General features: G+C 42.5%; 1 protein-coding gene across 1 annotated transcript in view; it reads right to left on the bottom strand.

The window, feature by feature from the left end:
• Positions 1–606: 606 nt before the first annotated feature.
• The window catches only part of Anxa2 (annexin A2), a 40,428-nt gene continuing 19,526 nt past the window's right edge, over positions 607–21,508 (bottom strand). The window contains exons 4-13 of the mRNA XM_005316636.5: positions 15,382–15,476; positions 12,230–12,343; positions 9,101–9,191; positions 7,483–7,562; positions 6,105–6,164; positions 4,405–4,498; positions 3,731–3,826; positions 3,203–3,261; positions 1,993–2,115; positions 607–958 (exon numbers count right to left, since the gene is read on the bottom strand). Of these exons, the coding sequence (XP_005316693.1) occupies positions 899–958; positions 1,993–2,115; positions 3,203–3,261; positions 3,731–3,826; positions 4,405–4,498; positions 6,105–6,164; positions 7,483–7,562; positions 9,101–9,191; positions 12,230–12,343; positions 15,382–15,476 (872 nt within the window). The 3' untranslated portion in view covers positions 607–898. The remainder of the gene's footprint in view (positions 959–1,992; positions 2,116–3,202; positions 3,262–3,730; positions 3,827–4,404; positions 4,499–6,104; positions 6,165–7,482; positions 7,563–9,100; positions 9,192–12,229; positions 12,344–15,381; positions 15,477–21,508) is intronic.

Below are 21,508 nucleotides of genomic sequence, written 5' to 3'. Positions count from 1 at the left end.
CCCAGAGCACCCACTCAAAGACATTAGCTTCCTTTCTGTGCTCTCAATTCACTGGTTAGCCCTTTACAGGAAGGCTGTAGCCAAACCCACTGGCACTGAGTTCTTGAAGTGGAGACAGGATACTATTTATTTTGATGTCTAGAAATGTTAACAATATTTGCTAATCAGAATCCACCTCCCCACCGGCTCCTCAGTTTGAGGCCACCAAGATACTTGTTTTCACCTAATTGACCTATAAAAGGCTGGACAGGTGAGGAGTCACTGGGGGTATTCCCTCCACAGGTCCTCCCATTCCCTGGCAGGAAGTGCTGCTTACAGAAGGTTCTGTTATAATGGAAATGCTCTCCCCAGGCAATATCCAGTATACGACCTGTTCACCACAGGTGGATACAAGGCATTTGATATGTGGATAACATGAAAGAAGAACTAAATTTTTAATTTTGTATGATTTAAATTCACTTAAAGATCCACATCTGGATCGTGTCTACTGAATCAGACGGCTCAGTTCTCCTTCTTCCTTTAGGGACGGGCTCACCCATTGAACCATAGGATCCTAAGCATGCGTGACTTTTAAACCATTAAATGGAAAGCAAGGCCCACAAAGTGTTTGTGTCTAAAGTAAAAACTCGGTTTATTCACGACACGATACACAAGAGGCAAAGTGTTTCACATCATAGACTTCACTTCCAAATCCTTGGAATGTTCTTTTCTTTGGCTTAAAGGAGCGGATGGGTGGGAAAGACTGGCAACGCTTAGGCAACTAAAGTAAGGGATGGGGCAAGGCAGACATTATCTTCACAGGGCGGAGACAGGGGTCTGTTAGTCGCAAGCTGATCCTCTAGAAGGTTAGGTGGGAGCACAGGGGACGCCGTTTCTGGGCGCTTCACCCTGCCGCGCTTCAGTCATCTCCACCGCACAGGTACAGCAGTGCCTTCTGGTAGTCGCCCTTGGTGTCTTGCTACAAGTGGCCATGGAGAAAAGAGAAATGCTGTATCAGGAAAAATACCCAACTCCACAGAAACCTGCAAGCAGCCCCGGAGCACAGGTGAGTCTCTGCCATGACCCAAGAAGGATTCTGCAGGTTCTTCCCTGCCTGCAGACACTAGAGGGCCACAGCTCTGTCAGGTCCCCCTAGGAGTGTGGCTGGAAAAGGTGCTTGGGAGACTTCCAAATACAATCCCAAGGGCAAGGAAGAGTCGCAGCTCTGCCTGCAGCAAGGTCCTGAACATAGTTCCCTGTGCCTGTCGTTCCCCCACCCTTCCACAGAGAACTGGGGACATTTCCTCCTCACTGCTGTGTCATGGACTCGTAAGTCACAAGGAAATGTGCTAGTGAGGTGAGGAAATAATTACCAAGAGTCTAACTGGCCCCTCAATTTTAAATACATGCCCTAAGAAGCCTAGGTTGACCAAACCCACCTCAAAATATATCCTTAGTAACCATATACATGCTTTTAGAAATTTCAGAATCTTTTAAAAAGGGATTTGCCAAGTTTGTCTGATCTAGGCACAGTGGCACCACTATAAAGGCAATCACTTTACACCAATGTTCCATCACTCTAAAATGCACAGAGACCAAACTGAATGAAGAGACAGGAGTTCTAAGTAACTAAATACCGTCATGATTTTCTGAGATTTTTTCCAAGAAATATTCTTGTAGAAATACAACAGAATACAAACTTTAATTGGTGTTCAAAGTTTCTTCAGGATGTCACCAACTCTTGTAGGATCATCCTCATGAACACTGATTATCATTGTAGAAATAACAGATGTGGGAAATATTTAATACTGGCCTGTTTCTACAGAATCCAGGACAAATCATCAAGGGTGCCTCTCAAAATGAATTCCTGATATTTGGTGACCAACATCTCCTCTCCAGAGACTTAGAAAACAGAAAAATCACATTCTTCCACTGTTCTGGGTGGCTAGCTGCCTGGGAACCCCAGGACCTTTGGATGGCCAGGCAGGGCCAACCTAAAACCAGGGGCCTTACCTGGATGTAGTAGTACAGGGACTTGCCGTACTTCCTCTTGAATTCAGACCTAATTTTCAACATGTCCACTTCACTGCGGGACACCATGATTCTAATCAGGATCTTATCACGAGTCCCTTTGCCCTGAAAGTCAAGTTGATATTCCAAGTTAAATCCCCCGACAATGTTATCACTTAAAAAGCATCTAATATGTTTTCTGGCGCACTCCTGCTTCTTGAGGCTGCCTGAGAAAGTGAAAACACAATTGTGGAACCTTTTCCTCAAGAAACAAAGATCATCTTGGAATTCCAAACACACCAAGATTTAATCAGCACAAACCTTACTCGTCCATTCAATAAATGTCTATGGAGCACCTATTCTTACAAAGCTCAGCCCAAGAATCCTGAACCCTTATGTGCGTGACAAGAGGTTGCTGCCTCTCAGGGGCTTAGAGAGAACTTGCCACACATCTTTCTCATGGTTCTGTGCCAGTGCGAATGGTAGAGACAGTAAGGACCCCTGAGTGTACTTCCAGAGCCTCAGGCTGAGAGCATCAAGGAAAGGGTCACATCTGACATGGAACTCAAGTAGAAATGGCAGAGAAGCAGCATGGACAAGGAAGGTGCTCCAGGGAGAAGCAGCAAAGGCCTGGAGGCATGTCCACGTGGCATGTCCAAGGAATGAAAAATGGGATGGGTCTATGGGAAGAGATGGTTAGTTCATGGAGACTCGCAGAGCTGGCTTTGGTGAGTCAGACAGGTGCAGATCTGCTGCAAAACTTCAAGCAGACTGAGGCTCCGTGAGCTCCAGTCCCCTCATCTTTAAAGAATATAAACCTTGCAGGGTTTTCAGTCAAAGAGGTAAGGGGCACAATGACTATGGCATAGGGAGTGCTCACTACTACTTCTGTCCTCGCCTGTCTTTCCTCTGGGGGTAACTGCAGGAAATTACTGAACCACACCACCTGCAAGAACCAGACAGCACCGCCTCTTAGCACTTCCTCCCTCCGTTGGCACTTATTTTCTCCCTGAACCCAAACACATGTTCAAGCAGTTCAGAGAGGAAGGACTTGTGCTTTTCTCACCTGTCAAATGGAACCAGAGCTGACTAGTGTGTTCTTGCTTCCAGACACTGGGGTCCCTCCCTCCATCCACCAGTTAAGGAGATTTAGTTGAGGGCATAAAATAAGAATCTACATGGGAACACGGGCTTCTTGGCCAGTTGCCCTTACCTTCATGGAGTCGTACAGCCGATCAGCAAAGTACAGGGGCTTGTTCTGAATGCACTGAACTGTGGAGAAAAGAAAGGGTGTCACAGGTGCAGTGCTCATCTCACCTTCTCCAGGAGGAAATGATGCCCTGACCCCAGGGCACCAACTAGAAATGACCTGATGCAGCAGACGTGGGCTGCAGGATGCAAAAAGGTTAAGGGAAACTGCAATCCTCTGAACTACTAAGCTCCGCTGTGGTTTTCAACGAGGGCACTCGGAGGGCTGCAGAAACCCAAGCATGCATGTGAATTTCTCCACCACAGCCCCCTCTTCTCTTGCCTTATTCTTCCTGCCAACTCTGTTCTACCAAGTGAAACCCTTCTTCAATTTTGTATCTTTACGCTTACAGAGTTAAGATTACAAAACTATTCAAATCATGCCTAGATGCCACACTTCCCACATCCACTTGAATTAAGAGGATGGCCATTCATTCCTTCTGATTCCATACTGTCCACTGAAAGTTGGTGTCCACTAGGGATGATTGCTTACCCAGGTTCAGGAAAGCATTTTCCAGGTCTCCTTTGACCTCCTTCTTGATGCTCTCCAACATGTCATAAGGGCTGTAGCTCTTATACCTATCAAATACTAAAAAAAAAAAAAAAGCCACAAATCATCATTATGTCAGAGCCACTGGTCAGTGCTGCAATGGTCACCCACAAGCCTAGGCACCACAATAAAAAAAAGAATGAGGATGATCATAGGTAGTGTCTTGGGCAGCTACAGGTTGCCATGGTGGACCAGAGCCAGCATCGTACTAGTCTACTTTAGAGAAGCAGGTCATGCACCTGTCCCGAATGGCACGACCCAGGTCACAGATTGCAGCACGTCCATCTCCCATGAGTGGAGCAATTTCCATCTGGAAGCCTTGAGAAACAATACCAAGCACCCAGCCAAGCCCTCTATTCCAACAAATATGTCAAGATAAAATGTTCCTCAAATAAGGAAGAGAAGCAAACTCAGTGCCAAACATGATGACATTTGGGAGAGAGAAGGCTCCAGAAGGACAGAGAAAGGCAAATGGATGTGGTGAAAGAAAACCGGAGAGCCTATGGGACGGCCAAGCAGAGAGTGAGTCTAATTCTTGCAGACCTGAGCCCCAGGACGGACACCACTCAGCCTAGCTGAGACCCTGGGTGCCAAGACCTCCTCAGCACAGCACCCACCTTTCTGGAGATGGCACACACTCCGCTCAGTCATGATGCTGATCCACTTGGGAACATCGGTTCCTTTCCTCTTCACTCCAGCATCATAGAGATCCTACAAGCAAAGCCAACAAGAAAAAGTTAACTACATGATCCAAAAAAAAGGTCAAGAGAAATGTCATGTAAAAATATCCAAAGAGCTGCACGTTCAAAATGCCAAATGAGAAAGGGTGCCCTGTAGACTTGATCAAAAATGTACCATTTAGGTCAAGAGTCTTATAGCCATCTTCATCAGGCACAGACAGATACAAAGTAAGAATGCAGATTGTTCATGAGGCTGGTGCTGTGCACGTCTCCTTCCTTGAACGTGAAGGGGAAAGGTTGAGAGCTTTTCATATTAAGAGGGACTGAGAGATTCTACTTAAAGAAGGCAACCCCATCCAAGAAACTCAGTAAATAATGGAGCAGAAAAGGAGCCATTCCAATCTCATTTTTCAGTTTCCAGGAAAATTTAAGGGCCATAAGTAAAGGTAAGAATGGCCGAAAGTGAGGAAGAAAGGCTTCTATATGGAGAGAGACTCATTCATTGATTCTCCATCATCTACAAAACCCAATTTCTACTACTGATTTAAAACCCCTCTCCACCTCTTGCTAAATGTGCTACCCAGCATATTCTGAATTTTAAAACTAAAATGAATTCAAATTAATTTTTTCTATAACTTTTATGGCACACTTTGAGCTAACAGTTGACCCTCTAGATATAGCATATAGTTTAAAGGAATCTACATCAGCTTCACAAATAGTTCTCAGTGATTATGGCAAAGTTCTTTTCAGCCAGAAAAGAGGACAGACCTCTGTAGCTCTCCTCTGCTCTCACCACAGAGGAGCAGAAAGCCTCCCCATCCCTGGCTGTGCCTTCACCACCGCCTGCTTCCCCAAGCGCTCACTCTGTTGGTGTGCACGGCCACATCCCACCCGGCAGAAGCTGGTGCTTCCAGACAAGCAAAGCCTGAATGAGGGTGAGTGAGTCAACTACTGATCTGGTAATTAATACCAGGATTAAAGGAAATACATCCTAAAAAATAATCCCCTCAGAAAGTGAAGGAGAAACTCTCACTCTCAGACTGCTGCGGGTTTAAAACATGGCCACAGATTCTTTCAAGTTCCTTTCTCCCACAGGTGGAAGCAAATTCTCCACCTAGTGACTGTCAGCTAGACTCAGGAACGTACTTTTAATGAAAAAACTATGACAGAGGGACAGTGTGTGACTCCTGAGACCGGGTTATCAAAGGCACTGGGGCTTCCTCCTGATTCTGGCTCTTGGGCTCTTGGATGACTCACTCAGGAGAAAGGCAGCTGCATGTTGTGAGGACACTCGAGCAACCCTGGAGACAGCCTAGGGGGGAGATGCTAAGGCCTCCTGCCAATAGCCGCAAGGGCGGGCAGTCTAAGAAGAGATCCCCCTGAGCCTGTTAGACCCCCGGGCAATCACAGCCATGGCCAACATTTCATCTGCAACTTCACAAGAGACCCTGGGCCTGAGCCACCTGGCCAAGCCACTCCCCAATTCCTAACCCATGGAGACTGAGAGATGATAACTGTTTGTTGTTTCACATCCCTAAGTTTTGAGACAATCAGTTACACAGAAAACAGATGATTATACAGACTCTCCAGAGATTTATAAAAAAATAGGAATTTAAACCACAGAGCTTGGTACTTACCCGGGCATCTTGGTCGATCAGTTCGTAATCAATGACAGAGCCATCCTCTGCTCTTCTACCCTAGGGGGAAAAAAATAAGAAGATCAAATCTATTCCTTTGTGTATTTTAAAACCGAAACTGTTTTCCCCCCAACCCGTGTAAGTCACTATTTAATTTCCTATACAAACACCCACTTATACTTTTTCTTTTCACTTTGAGTACAGACAAGACCAAGGAGGGTGAGGCAGTCCAGGGAGGTGAAAAGTCTGCGCCCCTTGCCATCCTCCGCCCCCTCAGAACCCAGGCCTGGCTGTGCACCTTACGGGATCCGCCTCCCCCAAGAAGAGCTGAAGATATTTAATTCTTTCCTTCAGGGACCTTGCAATCAGATGGAGAATGAAGTATGGAATACAGGGTAAGATAATACTCTCGGGCACTCAGATGACCAGAAATGCAAAAGAAAGGAGAACTCTTCAGAAAGCAGAGTCAGCAGGTCTGGGGATAATGGGGTGTGGCTAAGGCTGAACCCTGAGTGATGAGTGAAAGGAGGCAGGAAGCCATTCCCCATAAGAGGGACAGCACAGGTGGGGACAGAGCAGAATTAGAGAGAATCCCAGTGACGAGGATGGAGGCAGAGAGGCCCAGGGTGAGGGCAGCTGGGAGTCTGAATTTGATGCAACAGAAACAGGTTCTGATCAGGGGATAAAATGTGAAAGTGAATGTCATAACGATCTGAGGGTAGCAGTGCACAGGGTAGTGGCAGACGAAGAGAGCAGGGGAGTTGTTGTAATAATAGAGACGAGAGTGGGCCAGGGTGTAGCACACTGATCAGTCATTTGCCATCAGGGTTCCCAGAGAACAGAATTTCCTTCTCCCCTGACGCAGGTATTAAGTGGCACAGGGCCAGAACTTAATAGTCACAGGGGAAGCACCTTTTATCCATGTTAATGTGTCATCATTAGCAATCAGTTCCACAAAGACCGCCCCACTCCAGACAAAGGACTGCAGGGACAAATGCTCTCATTAAGAAGTGGGAAGTGAGAGATACAGAGGGTCACTGCTCAATGAGTCCTGTGCAGCCACAGATAGAGGCAAAGTGACCTTCCCCTAAGTCACACGGCAAGACACTTGGCACATAAATCCAGGCCAGAACTTGAGAACTTCCTATTCCTCCTCTGGCCCCCAAAGTCCAGTTGTCCATGCGGTTTCTCAGGATAAGAAATCCTATTATCCAAAAATGACAACTCGGCAGCGACGGTGCAAACCCACTGTCGGAAATGCAGCAGAATTTCTGATGCAGGCACAGAGGATTTAGTTAATTTGTTCTCAAGTATAAAATGAGGTATGTGACTTGCCTTGGGAGGAAGCAAGGCCGGTGAGATAAACCCAGAAACCCACCTTTGCGAGGGCAACCATCAGCTTGCGGAAGTCACCAGATGTGTCGGAGACAATGTCCTTCTCCAGATCAGTCTTGTACACTTGGAAAACAACACATCTAGTGTGATGCTTTCTGCCTACGCAGCCAACCAGCCGCCCACCCCAGGAACCCCCCACAGTGACTAAGCCTCAAAAGCAGGAACAGCTGAGCTGGCAGGAGGCACCTGTGCTTCTGAAACCCAAACTGGGGGCACACTCTCAAGAATGATATTGGCCCCCATGACATCAGAGCTGGAGTCACCAGGGACAAGGGATAAACAGGTCTAAATCAAGCCAGGGTTCCTCAGTACTCACTTTGATCAGAGAACTCTTTAATAGTTAAAATACTGGCTCCCAACCGTCTCAATTACGAATACTCATTTTCAAACAACAAAACACTTGTAGGGCAACATACACATGTTTACACCCTTGTACTTTATTATCCATGAATTGAGAAAATGCACCATGACAAAACCCAGTAAAAATCAAATAATACTTTTAAATAGATTTATATTTCATTATTCAAAATAGTACCCATACTGAAATACAGTAGCAAGGTAGGCTGTGTTGTTTAATTTACACACTGCCTCCCAGATTGCTATGAGGTTCATGGGTCTCTTGCAGTAAGTCATGAGTGATCCATAGTCCAGAGCTGGTAGCCTTTTGAGCACAGAATAGATAGTACTCAATACATGACATATGTATATAGTACTTTCTTCTCCCTATCAGATCTTTTTTAGAAATAAATTTTTCTACCCTTTCCCTCCTATTTATCCTTTTGCAAAAGTTCTAGTAAAATGTAATAATCAACACAGGAGGCTAAGGTTGTGGTTCAGTGGTACAGTGCTTGCCTAACACATGTGAGACAATGGGTTGGATCCTCAGCACCACATAAAAATAAATAAAAAAGTATTGTGTCCATCTACAACTAAAAATATTTTAAAACAAAACAAAACTGTTGGGCTGGGACTGGGGCTCAGTGGCAGAGTGCTTGCCTAGCATGGTTGAGGCATTGAGTTTGATCCTTAGCACCCTATACAAAAAACAGCAATTAAAATAAAGGCATGCTGTCCATCTACAGCTACAAAAAAAAATTATATATATATATATATATATATATATATATATATATATATATATATATATATATATGAAAAAAAAAATGAACAAAAAAACCACAAGCAGCCAGGCCCAGTGGTGCATGCCTGTAATCCCAGTGGCTCGGCGGTGGGGTGGGGGGGGGGGGTGAGGCAGGAGGATCATGAGTTCAAAGCCAGCCTTAGCAAGGTGCTAAGCAACTCAGTGAGACCCTGTCTCTAAATAAAATACAAAATAGAGGTAGGGATGTGGCTGAGTGGTTGAGTGCCTCTGAGTTCAATCCCAGGTACCAAAAAAAAAAAAAAAAGCTAAAAACATGGGCAACAAGGGGGTGGAGGAGAGGAGCCAGGACCATGTCCAGCCTCACCTGGAAGGCCAACATGGCAGCTCCTGCTATGTGTTCACAATCCCAGCACCCCCTCCCAAACACTGACTGGGGTGGCCATGAGGGAGTCATAGAAACTCAGCTGAGAGGATGGGTCACAGAAACAGGGCTACTCACTTTCCTTGTAGACTCTGTTAATTTCCTGGAGCTCCTGGTTGGTTCTTGAGCAGATGATCTCGATGAGGGAGTCCTCGTCAGTTCCCAGCCCCTGTGAACCCAGAAGCACAGTCATCAGCCCTCTTCCTCATCACTGGCCTCCTTCTCTCATCTCCATCAGGTAAACTTCAAACATGGATTGGGTCTGCTGGCATTTTCCTTTCCACTTGCCTACACAGCAACCTGTACTATAGTCTTCAACGAAACAATGGCATTTTTCTATTCCTTTAAAAAAATACCTCCCCGGAGCACAAGATGGCATGAGTGGCATGTTTGAGTTCAACTATGTTAAAATTACTTTTAAATGTGTGGGAATGTTAAAAGTAGTTGTCCTTTGATGACAGGTTGATAAAATAACTCTTTCTTCTTCCTAGTTTTCTTTACTTTTTAATTTCTACCATAACCACTCACAACTTTAATAAATGGGAAAGAACTATCTTCATTAACAACCCTTCTCACTCATCTAAAATAAAGGAACATAGAAATTTGATGTTGTCATTTGTGGACACCAATGGTAGATTAGAATAAGTCCTTCTTGCCAGAGAAAGGTACAGTTAAGAAAAAATTTTTAACTTCTCTTCTTTGAAATGTAAAATTGGGTTAATGTTAAAAATTTCATTCTTGTACTTCCATTTTTGCTTGATTATTATGCACTCTTCGGGCATTTTAGAGAAGCAAAAGGAAATAATGAAGTGCCAAATAAACCTCGACACCAACACTTTATTAAGGAATAAGAATTTGATGAGTGATGAATTCAAATTTAATATATACAATTTTGAGTGTGCCAGATAGCTTGAAAGGACTCAATGAAACATGTATTTCAAAGCTGGCTTCATGATCAAAGTCAAGATTTAATAATCAGGATTCTCTAATACTTGTCTTTCCGAATATGGAAATATCACTTTGAACTAAGTAGAATTACAACTGTTTAAAATGTAAATCAATTATAAGGTGTTAATACAATAAGAAACTTACTTATCCACACGAAAAATGTGTCAGCTATTAATTAAACTTATTAGGGTTTATATGCCCTTGAAAAAGTAGTATGTATAATCTAAGCTAAGCCTCAGGTGAATGCTTAATTTTGAATTTTATTCTTAATCTAATCTTTGAGCCAATGGCTCTTCCTCCAGGTCTTTTATCATGATGTGTAGAGGTTCCAGCAAAGCCAAGAATCCTTCCTTTGTCAGGAAAAGGTCCACACCACATTGTACATAGATGCTGTGAAATGACTACTGAGGATCTTTGAATATTATAGGGAGGGGCAGTTTCAAGGATGATTGAAATACAGTCTAAAAAGCAACTCATGTGTTGAAAGAAATGCTATACCCCAACACTTTAGAAAGGAAAGATAGGTGAGTAATGAAAGGTTTGTTTCCTCCCACCAATGATATGCCAGTGTTACTATCTGAGAAATTTCAAGTGTTTTGATCTCTACATTTGAAGGTGACCTTGGTAATTTCCATAACTTGGCCCAAAGTTTCCCTAGATTTCCCAGGATTCCTATCACAAGGGCAATTTCTCCTGTAACATATGGCAGATACTGCTACTGGTATTGCCAGAAGTCAAAACAGACTTATTTATTTATTTATTTTAAAAAAGAATAGTTCAGTTAATATCACTTCAAGCTTTATGGATTTCCGAAGGGTACTCAACTATGATAGCTAATGGAAGAACTGGCACGAGGTCAAAGATTTTGCAGTTAAAGCACCCTTCATGGGGTCCAATTACATAGATTACAACAGTGACTGATAGCTCAGATAGGTCTGTTTCAAGTCACTAAAACCTAGTAATAGATCCTAGTAAAATCACAGGAAATCACAATTAAATGGATTCTTGATGAAAATATGATAATCTGATCTGAGTGTTGAAGGTCAGCAGAAACCTTGGAGAGGCCAACATGGCTCCAAAGGTCCAAAGCCTCGGTGTGCAGGAGTGCTGTCTTATCAAGCCATTTCATCAGTGTTGTTAGCACATCGTCATTCTTGATTATACCTTCCCTGCAGTATAAACGGCTAAAAAAACTCAGAGCAAGTCCACATTAACAAAGAGTAGCTTGAGCTAAGCTTCATGAAGAACTGAAAGAAAGGGATTTAACAACAGATCTTGAAGCAGCCCTGAGCTATGAAGTCCCAGGGACCTGGAAATGTGTGTGAAGCAGCCTCATCCTGAGGTGCTCTCTGGGGAAAGGATGACAACTGAACTGGCACATTAGCTTGGCTGGCAGGCTTCTAGCTCAGTTCATAATTCAGAAACAGTGGCATCACAGAAAATACAGATTTAGGATAAAAAATCGGAGAACTAAGGCAATCCCCAGCTACGGAGGTTTTTCCCAGTTGTACCAGCAGGGGGCAGTAGCAGATTACTCAAAGTGTTGCATGCATACACACACTGAAGAGGATCCATGGGCTTTGCTGTTGCATACATTTATGCATCCATTACACTTAAATATTTGGTACTTTAGGGATCCACAAAATTCAGAGGGGTTACAACCTATAATTTTTGCTAATTTACCTAAAATTACAAGTTCAAGATAACTTTGAAAAACATAAGAGATATAACATCCCTGAAAGACTTTGAACTAAACACAGACACCCTTCACATTCTGAAATCACCCCTCATGTGTACTATGCTGTTCTGATTTTGTTGGAATTTGAAACAAACAATGGGACATGACAGGGAGAAGGGCAGAGGAAGAAACGCTCACAAATGCACAGGCAGAATTTGCAAGCTCTGCTTAACAAAAGCTACGAGTTCTTCTTTCTCCTTAATATCACAACATATCTTTCTTAAGGAGGAAGTGTAATCAAGGAAGTAGTTTTCCCAAATGGCATTCCAATCGCCCAGGTGCCAAGTCGTAGCAGCTGGTAACTGACTTCTCAGCATCATGAAATTTCTTTGCAGTCTTAAAAAAAGTAAATGAAATATTTTTGGTACAAATCCTGAAACTTATAGCTTCAGTTCATTAAAAAAAAAAAAATCCAAATGAGAATTCAACAAAACTGAAAATCACCTAATTACACTCAAATAGCTGTAATTCACAAATATTAATGGCAGATTTGACAGAGCTAACATCTCACACGTGTTTACCTTCATGGAAGCTTTCAGCTCGGAAGCATCATACTGAGCAGGTGTCTTCAATAGGCCCAAAATCACAGTTTCCAGGTGGCCAGATAAGGCTGATTTCAGTGCTGATGCAAGTTCCTTTAGAAAAACAGCAATCACATAGCAAACATGGTAACCAACATTCACTTTAAAACTGGAGAGAAAAACAAAAGTAAGAGGACTCTGACCACTCTGGAGTCCTAGGTCAAACTCCCTCTACCACATTCCCTTTGTCAGACCCAGAACCCTAGCTATCAGGTTTTGTACCCATTAAAACCCAAGCTGATTTTGCCTTCTCCTAATCGTGAAAAGGAAACTAGAATGGCAAGCAATTCCTCAGAAAGCTTCAAGATGAGAGGGGAGGGCAGGAGAGGGCATTAGGGACATATGTATGTTTATGTCACAGAGGTGCCCATTGATCTGTACATTTAATGGGTTCATGATTATGACAAAAAAACACACACCACACAGAAAATAAACAAAGAAAAAGAAAAGAACTCTGAGCACACAGGCACCACAATACCCTGTGGAAGACAAGGCAGGTTCTGGTGTGAGGCCCCTGCCAGGAAGGAGGTGGTTAGAGAGTACAGCCTCCTGGGGACAGAGTCCTCCTCCTGCTGAGATCCTACAACAGAAAGTCTGTCTGCAGCTGTTACGAGTGGGGGGGGTGGTGCCTGAAAACCTCCAGAAGAACCACAGACCCCAACGTGGCAGCAGTGGGGCAGCAGTGGGGTTATGAAGCTTCCCTGTACAAAACACTTCAACTGCTACTGAGGAAACACCAACTTGTCCATACTGAATCAGGATGGTGTTGATGGGAACTAAACCCCCCACACTCCCCTTCACTGGCCTGCTGTGTATTGTTTTTTGATTGTGTGTCACCAAGAACTCCTTATTTTAAGTCAGAGGTCTGAGGCAGCACCTAAGTCAATATGGCTTTTAAAGATGCTTCCTCAGGGATTAGATATTCTACAAACCATGGCAGTGGGTCATGGCTAGCTCTACCATTTTAATCCTCTTTCTTTTTATTATTTTCCTTTTTTCTCCCTACTTTCTTTCCCGTCTGCTTTCCAATGGTGCCCTCAAAATCTGATGATGTTCAGCCCGTGGAGGTAACCTGCAAGCTCTGCAGGTCATGTGCAGACCGCTTCAGAGATTATCTTCTCAAATCATTCATCCATGTCAAGATGATTAGAATGGACATGGGTCTGAGAAATCATCAGGCCCAATGCTTTGGCCACCGACTTTCTCCAGCTTCCCCATGTGCTAAGAACACACTTAGATTTTTCAAAGCACCACCTCCTAATTATAACACCAGTTTTCAATTTGGAACTTTGAGGTTAGGTGATTCCAAACTTAGCCTACCTCTGACACTCCCCATTACCCATTCTCTGCTCAGACCTCGAATAGCATTTGGGCACCTATTTGACTTCTTCCAGGTCTATTCTGAACTCCTCATGGGCGTACAAGTTCCCGTTCCTTCTAATGTTCACCACAAGGCTCTGCACTTAGCAAAAATTCCAAAAATGATAAATAAAACACAACTATTCTTGATATAGGAACACCTCACACCTGGCATCTGCTTAAACATGAAAGAAACAAAATCAGTCCTCTCTCCACTCCAGCTCCTCTCCACATCTGCTGGCTGCGCCCAGGTCTTCAAGCTCACCACCTGGGCAGCCTCGGTCCATCTCCCCACAGAACTCTGCAAACAACTCAGATGGCTCTGCTTCTGAGATTTCCTTCAGAGGCTCTCTCTTTCTGTGAAGGATGACTCTCCCTGGCCCAAGACTGTAAGTCCTCAAGAATCAGCAGGACAGTGAGCTGTCCCAATCACATAGCAAAGCCTGGGCAGTTGCTGAACCCCACCACAATTCTGGTAATACATTCCTTCCAACAGGGTACATGAGAGCTTTATTCTCCACCTATCTAATTTGAAATCGAGACTGGGGCCTCTATGTTTGTGTATACACAAGTGTGTTCCAAGACCCCACTCTGTAAGTGACAGCTGAATGAGCAATTATTCGTCTACTGTCCAAAGTGGTGGACCTTCTGTTCCAACAGAAACTTGGCTCTGCTGGCTCATAAATCCTTTGGGGAAAGTGCAGAAATAAAACACTCCCCTCCATGCTTCACCACAGAAGATTAATATAAATCTAGTGGAAGAAGAATTGTAATGCATAGGAGATGAAAGAAGCCAGCTGCTTTCCTATTTCTGTCCTTTCCAACTGTTTCAGAGGGTGAAGGAAGGAGCTACAGAAAGGCTTGACCTGCAACTCCCAGGACCCTGGTGGTCATGTCAATCCCAAGAACAGAAATTCTCTTCCAGAATCCTTCCAGTTCACCTCTACTGTAGTTATAAGTGAAAGCCCTAAGTCAAACAGGAGCTGCAGGAAGCCACTCTTACTGCACTGTCCAAGAATAAATCAAAAGCTTTTAATAGCAAGAAGTTAAAAATAAAGCAGCACATCCTTAAAAATAAAATTTCCTAACACTGCAACAAAATAAAGGATGAACAAGTGCTAGTTGCTCTTTAACCACCAGTGGACAAATGAAGGGAAAAAGCACACAAAGATTCTTTAAATAGTAGAGCATGGCATGCTGAAGATAGCCTGGTAGACCCGATGTACTACCAACGAAGCCCATTTGTTGCAAACTCTTAAGAATTTGAGTGTTGTTTTTTTTTTTTTTTTTTTTTTTTTAAGAATGAGAGGAATGTGTTACCATCAGTACTCAGTGGAGGCAACAGTCCTGAAATTAAATTAGAAACATCATATCAGAGCCATCAGAAGTCATAAAGATGAAACAAGAGAACTGAACACAGTGCCTGGCACATGGTGAGCACTCTGTTATTCTCTGTTCCTTCCTAACTTTCCCTTCCCAGAACTGTTCCTTTCACATAGGCTGAGATGGAGTAAGAGAGGGTTGGAATAAAGGGTGTTATCTTTATGTGTGAGCTCCCACATGGACAAGAGGAGTAACCCTTACAAGAACATAAGAGAGAAACCTTAGACATGCAAGCATTTCCAAAGGTCCTAGCTGGTGAAAGCCATAATCCACAAAAAGAAAACGAAATGGCCAAGGAAATTAAATTAAATTCAACACGGCATGCCCTCCATCCCTGAAATTACCCATACCTTTTTGGTCCTTCTCTGGTAGGCGAAGGCGATATCCTGTCTCTGTGCATTGCTGCGGTTAGTCAAAATGTTGACGATGGTGACCTCATCCACACCTGTGAAAAAAACAGTTGTGAATAGTTACTCAGCTATACATTCTGGTACTTTGGGCTTAGTTCAAAGGTCTTAAGTAGAATTTTTCAAACTGAAATACTAGGACATTTTTTTTTCCTTGAAAGCTTCAAACCTCAAGCCTAAATGAACCTTTTAAATATTTGTATTTAAAAACTATTTTATTCCTAAATTGGTTTCTGGAATCAACAGTAGGAGGTGCATTTGTGGAGCTTTGGCAGTCAAATGGAACAACAAAGATTTAGGAGGATTTTAAATGAAGGTCGCCAAATTGCTATGTAACTGGGAATTTAATAGACAGTAACTGCAAAAATGAATTAATAGAGGCAATTATTTATATTTATTGCAGGATTATGACTATATAAGCAGCTAGGTATAATTTTTATAATTATAGAAACTGTCATGACAAATGAGTCAGATTTAATATGGCAGTTGTATTTTAATAGCATAATTGATTAATATAATCATACTTATTGAAGACTAAATTGTTTTGTAAGGAAAATAAACGTTCCACTGCTTTTAATCTCCAATAGGCAATTTTAATAATCAATTTTATAACTTTATTAAAAAGAGTAAGTGTTTTAATCTAAATTAAATCTAAATTGGGAGTTTTGAAGTGCCACCAAAATATTTTAGTACCTATTTTAATTGGAACATGTGTATTTACAAAGATAAGCAATGCCTTCTGGTATCCGAGTTTCCAATTTTATATCAGAAATACTCCTAACATGCCATTTAACTTAAGAAAGCATGATTTTAAGGATTCAGAATGTGAAACATGCCTCTCCTGAGTGATTATGAACTTTGTTTAATAAAAGGAAAGTCTCTGCCATAACTGGATAGGTAATTCTGGATGATAGGACATAACTGCTAAGCCCACAAGGTCACTGGCAAACTGCAAACAGCTTGGCCCAGAGGGAACCAGAGGAATCTGAAAGAAACAGAGGCCAGAAATGTAATATTTTGAGGCAAAAGCAATGAGCAGACTCACAGAGGTGGTACCTTTACTCTCAAGTGTATTAGTCCCAAAAGCACGAAGTTAGAATTTCTGGGTATAAAAACAACACTTTTTAAAATGTATATACTTAATTCAAAGGGAGTTCTTACTAATATGTTACTATCTTAACTGAAGCATCTATAACTTTAGTTCTGATTTTTAGAGTAGCAAAGTAAACATAGAAACCCAATCACTGCATGGGAGTCAGCTTCAAAAATGCTTATTTCAGCTTTGTATGCAATATCAAAAAATAAAATAAAGGGGAAAAAACCCTATGTCCAAAAGAGATGGATTAAATGTTCTCTTGTCCATATAATGGAATACTATGTAGGCATTTACACATTCATGTGCATGTGTAAGAAAATATCTAGAAGCCTTTATACCAAAATTTGAATAGTGATCATCTAGGAGTGAGATGACTATGACCACAAAAAGCATTTTTTAAGTACATAGTAAATGACGTGCAGTTACTGATCTAGAGTCAACAAATTACTTCAAGAAATTCTTAATGTAGTTCTAAATACTTCCTTTAGAATAAAACACAGTATGCATAATAACAAGGAATTATATCTTTGTAATTCCCTTTCTGTCTCCCAACATCCTGACACATGCTATCTTACTTAATCCTCAAAACAATCAAGTGGGCACAGCTATTTCTCTTTCTGTTTATAGATGAGGAATTCAGTGCTCAGAGACAGGGACTCAGCTCTGCATCTGTTACTTGTGTAAACACCTGTCCTCCTGAGTCTCAGTGTCTACACTCACACAAAGGAAGGGGCATGAACAATGACCTCCATCTCCACACTACAGAACAGAATCATGTCTAAATTTATATTTAGTTTTCATTAGGTATGGGCTGGGAAGTTTTAATCACAAACTCAATAAGGTTACAAGGCTACTTTATTTATTTATTCATTCATTCATTTACTCACTTCCTTGGTACCGTGGATTGAATTTTACCACTGAGCCATATCCCCAATTCTTTTTATTTTCTTTTAAGGCAAGGTCTCACTCAATTACTGAGAGTCTTGATAAGTTGCTGAGTTTGGTCTCAAACTTGCCATCCTCCTGCCTCAGCCTCTCCAGGTACTGGGATTACAGTCATATGCCCACACAGCTGGTATTGAGGCTACTTAATGGACTTATGTCTGCACTAGTGGTGCGCACACCTACCCACATACATGTGTAATCCTCTTATTAATGTATTTTTGCCTTATACTTAACTTTATTATCCATATCTGAAAATGAAGAATCACAATGAAACCTAATTCTACTCTCTAACCTCAATTCTAATAGTTCCTGAAATCAACTTACCAGCCACTGAACTGAACATAGAATACTGACCCATAATACATGATTTTCTCAGAAACAAAAGCAAAGGGTATATCTGTGTCAGATGTGGTCCCTGACTGGCCACCACTGAAATCCCCAGTAATATTTATTAAAAACTCAATCCCCTGGATCCTATTTGAGCTGTACTGATTAAGACTATCTAGAATGTAGGCCCCCAGAAGCAGCATTTCAATAACACCCAGTCAACCCCTTGAGTGAGACTCAGTGACAGAGATGGACAACTACGGGAGGAGAGTGGGAAGGCTGATGGAAAGCAGTCTGTGTATGACTTGTATCACTTCCACCAGCTCTTTCTATGATGTATGGGGCTGACTGTAATTTTAGGGCATTCCCTTATTATTGCTTGTTTTTGTCCAAACAACCCAGGTAAGAAAAAAACACCTAAGAAGAGTTCAGTTCACAGACTGCTGTATAGTTCTCTGCTCTCAGTGAAACAGTTCTTTGCCTTTGTATAACAGTTAAGTGTCCAGCCAGCAGAGTTGGAACTCAATCCAATTATTGGAAATCCCCATAAAAGCCCTGATGATTAACCTGAATTTCACCTAAGAGGCAGCACCAACTGTAGTCTGAAGGCATCCCAATGCATTCACCTGAATTATTTACCAAGCAAACAGCCACTGAGATGGGATCAGGGATGCACTACACACATGCTAATTAATGTCAGCAACTATAAAGAAACTAAATGGAGTTTCAGCAAGTGGAAGATTCCTTCCCAAAACTCCACCCACATCAGCTATTTCTCCCATACCATTGCCTGCATGTTTCCAATTGAACTGGAAAGAGGAAAAATTCATGGAGCCCAGGATCATCTGACTGGTCGATGCTGCCAAAGGCAGGACCTACACTGAAACACCAGAACACGTGTATCTGCCAGTGGGACTGAACCATCTTATCTTTAGACATGGCCGCTTCCCCTCGATCTGCTATCCTAATGGATGAGGCAGTTTACTCTTGTGGAAAATAGATGGTACAGGTTAAAGCTCCAAGGGTCAAATGGTTCCTCTCCGCTGCTGCCCAAGATGCAGGAAGGAGGCAGCTGGATGCCGAGCTACCTCTGCCAGCACAACCACCAACAGCACACAGCCAGTGCCTGGAGCCAGGAAAGCTCTACAGTGAACACAGCTGCAGATACCTGTGAGAAGAGGCTCGGCCTCTGAATCTGTACCTTCTGACTTCTCATTTTCCAGTGCTTAGGAAAGGGTTTGCTGGTCAGAAGGATTTAGGGACTAACAGAAACTGGGTGGGTAGGGCAAAACTTCTTGAAGAAGAAACAAATCTGAACAAGGCTTTCTTTTCCATCCTATCCCCCTGTGTTTGATACAGGTGGTCACCAAGTCCTCTAAGCAAAGGCTTACACTGGGGAATAGTGATGTGGGGGAGAATTCCACAAAAGGTAGAGGATGACATGCTGAATGCTGGGATTCACGCAGACTTTTTAAAATGTATTTTTCAAAAACTAATAAAAATGAAGGAGGGAAGAATAGGAGTTCACTGGATTAGACAAAGGGGAATGAAGGGAAGTGGATGATGGAACAAGAGACAGTAGAATGAACTGGACATAACTTTCCTATGTTCATATATGAATACACCACCAGTGTAGCTCCACATCATGTACGAGCTCAAGAAAGGTAAGTTATCCTCCATGTATGTATGATATGTCAAAATACACTCTACTGTCATGTATATTTAAAAAGAATAAATTTTTAAAAGAACTAAACAAATAGAAGTTAAGCTTTTGCAACACTGGTGAGGAGACAAAACACAAATGTACTCATTTGGCTCCTGATGGGAAATAGAACAAGGAGGTTTTTAAAAAGCATCTACTCCTTGAATGAAAACAGTCAGCTAGTCTAGTCAGTTAACTACAGCGTTTTCAACACTCCAGTTGGGGGACTCCAAAGGTCAGTCACTGTTCTAAATGCCAGTGGACCTGAAGTAATCATTCTGCATTGAAGGCTACAGGAAGGCACCACTGTCAGCGGGCTCAAGCAGCCAACTCTGGGGTCCTGAGTGTCTTCAGTCACCCACCACATTTTTCAAGACAAAGAAGACTTGCAGTCTAAAATGATGGCTGAGTCCAAAAACCACAAAATCTGCCTCCTGGAGTTTCCTCCTCCTCGCTGTGGGTAGAAACCCCAAGTCAGCTCCATGGAAAATGCGTGTCTTTATTGTTCATGGCAATGAACCAACAGCCATTTGGAACAGGATGCTGACTCACAGCTGTGGAGACACACTGACTGCACAAAGAAAATGGATTTCATTTGTGTTTGATGAAGGGCTCAGGAGCCCGTAGGGTGATGGTGATAGGTTGAAAAGTAAAGGAAAATTGCCCAGATCCTCTCCTTATCTAGATCATGGGAGAAATCATGATTCAGCTCAGATTTCTAGGCATAGTGGTATCAAATTTTGGAAGATATCATCTTTGTATTAAGGTCAGAGGCATGCCACACAAAGAGGGCAGACCACAGATCCAAGGATATATTCACATGAACATGTTTTACTCATTAGAACAGCAACCTTCCCCTGTGCACCTACTGTGTGCCAGGCATTGTATTAAGTGCTTTGCACATATCCTGTCATTTTTCTTACATCCACATGAAGTGGATGTGATTATTATCCCTGTTGCTAATGCTCAACATATGTTTATCCTATATTTATGAGTCATGTCTGTACCTTTTTGAAATTATACTTATATGATACTTCTTCATATCGCACTCCTCTATCTAGGTCCTAAGAAAGGACTGGGAATGGTAATATGTCTGTACATGTATAGAACTATTTAGTCATACAAATGCACTCACAGTTAGCAACCTGTAGGTGATAATTTGACATGCAGTAACAATGCGTAGCTACTGAAGAAATAACCCAATTGAGTTTTTTTCAACAGAGGGGCTAGAACACTCTCTTCAAGATATAGCCATTAAGAACTTGGTGGAGGGAGGCGATCTTTTGCACTGAGCTTGTTTATGCTGGCTACTCATCCATCTACTGGTGTGGTTTTAGGATAGAGAAGCCCCTGACCCAAGACACATACATCATTGCCCAAAAGAACCTTCCTGCCATCAGCCCTAGTGCTAGGAAGCCTGGAATTCCTGCCCTCTCAATCATTTGGCAAAATGGAACTTAGAGGATCCAACCAGGAGGGGCAACAGATAAAAGGAGAGAACTCTGAATAAGCAGCAGTGACAGATGTAGCGCTCTGGGAAGCACACAGGACAAAGACCGGCAAGATCCTGGGGCACAGTCTCCCTCCCTTTTCCCAGAATTCTCACTCTGGGACAGAGACGACAAAAATACTTATTTTTCCAGGATGCAGAAAAGACTAGTTGAGGGCTGGGATTGTGGCTCAGCAGTAGAGCACTTGCCTAGCACTTTCGAGGCCCTGGGTTCAATCCTCAGCATCACATAAAAATAAACAAAATATAACTATTGTGTCCGACTAAAAAATAAATATTTAAAAAAAAGACTAACTGAGTGAATGAATGGCGACGTGTCGACTGTATTCTCTGGCTCCTGCGTGCATTCAATTTGGGGAAGGGGTTGTCTACAAATATATAGGGTATAGAGGAGATGGGGAACAATTTTGCCATTAGCTCACATAGATGAATAATCCAGTTACAGGATAAACTCTGACAGCTGCCTGAGGGATGGGAGAGAAAACAAACA

This window comes from Ictidomys tridecemlineatus, chromosome 5 (genome assembly GCF_052094955.1).
Source record: "Ictidomys tridecemlineatus isolate mIctTri1 chromosome 5, mIctTri1.hap1, whole genome shotgun sequence".
NCBI lineage: Eukaryota > Metazoa > Chordata > Mammalia > Rodentia > Sciuridae > Ictidomys > Ictidomys tridecemlineatus.
This window is presented reverse-complemented; position numbering and strand designations above follow the sequence as displayed.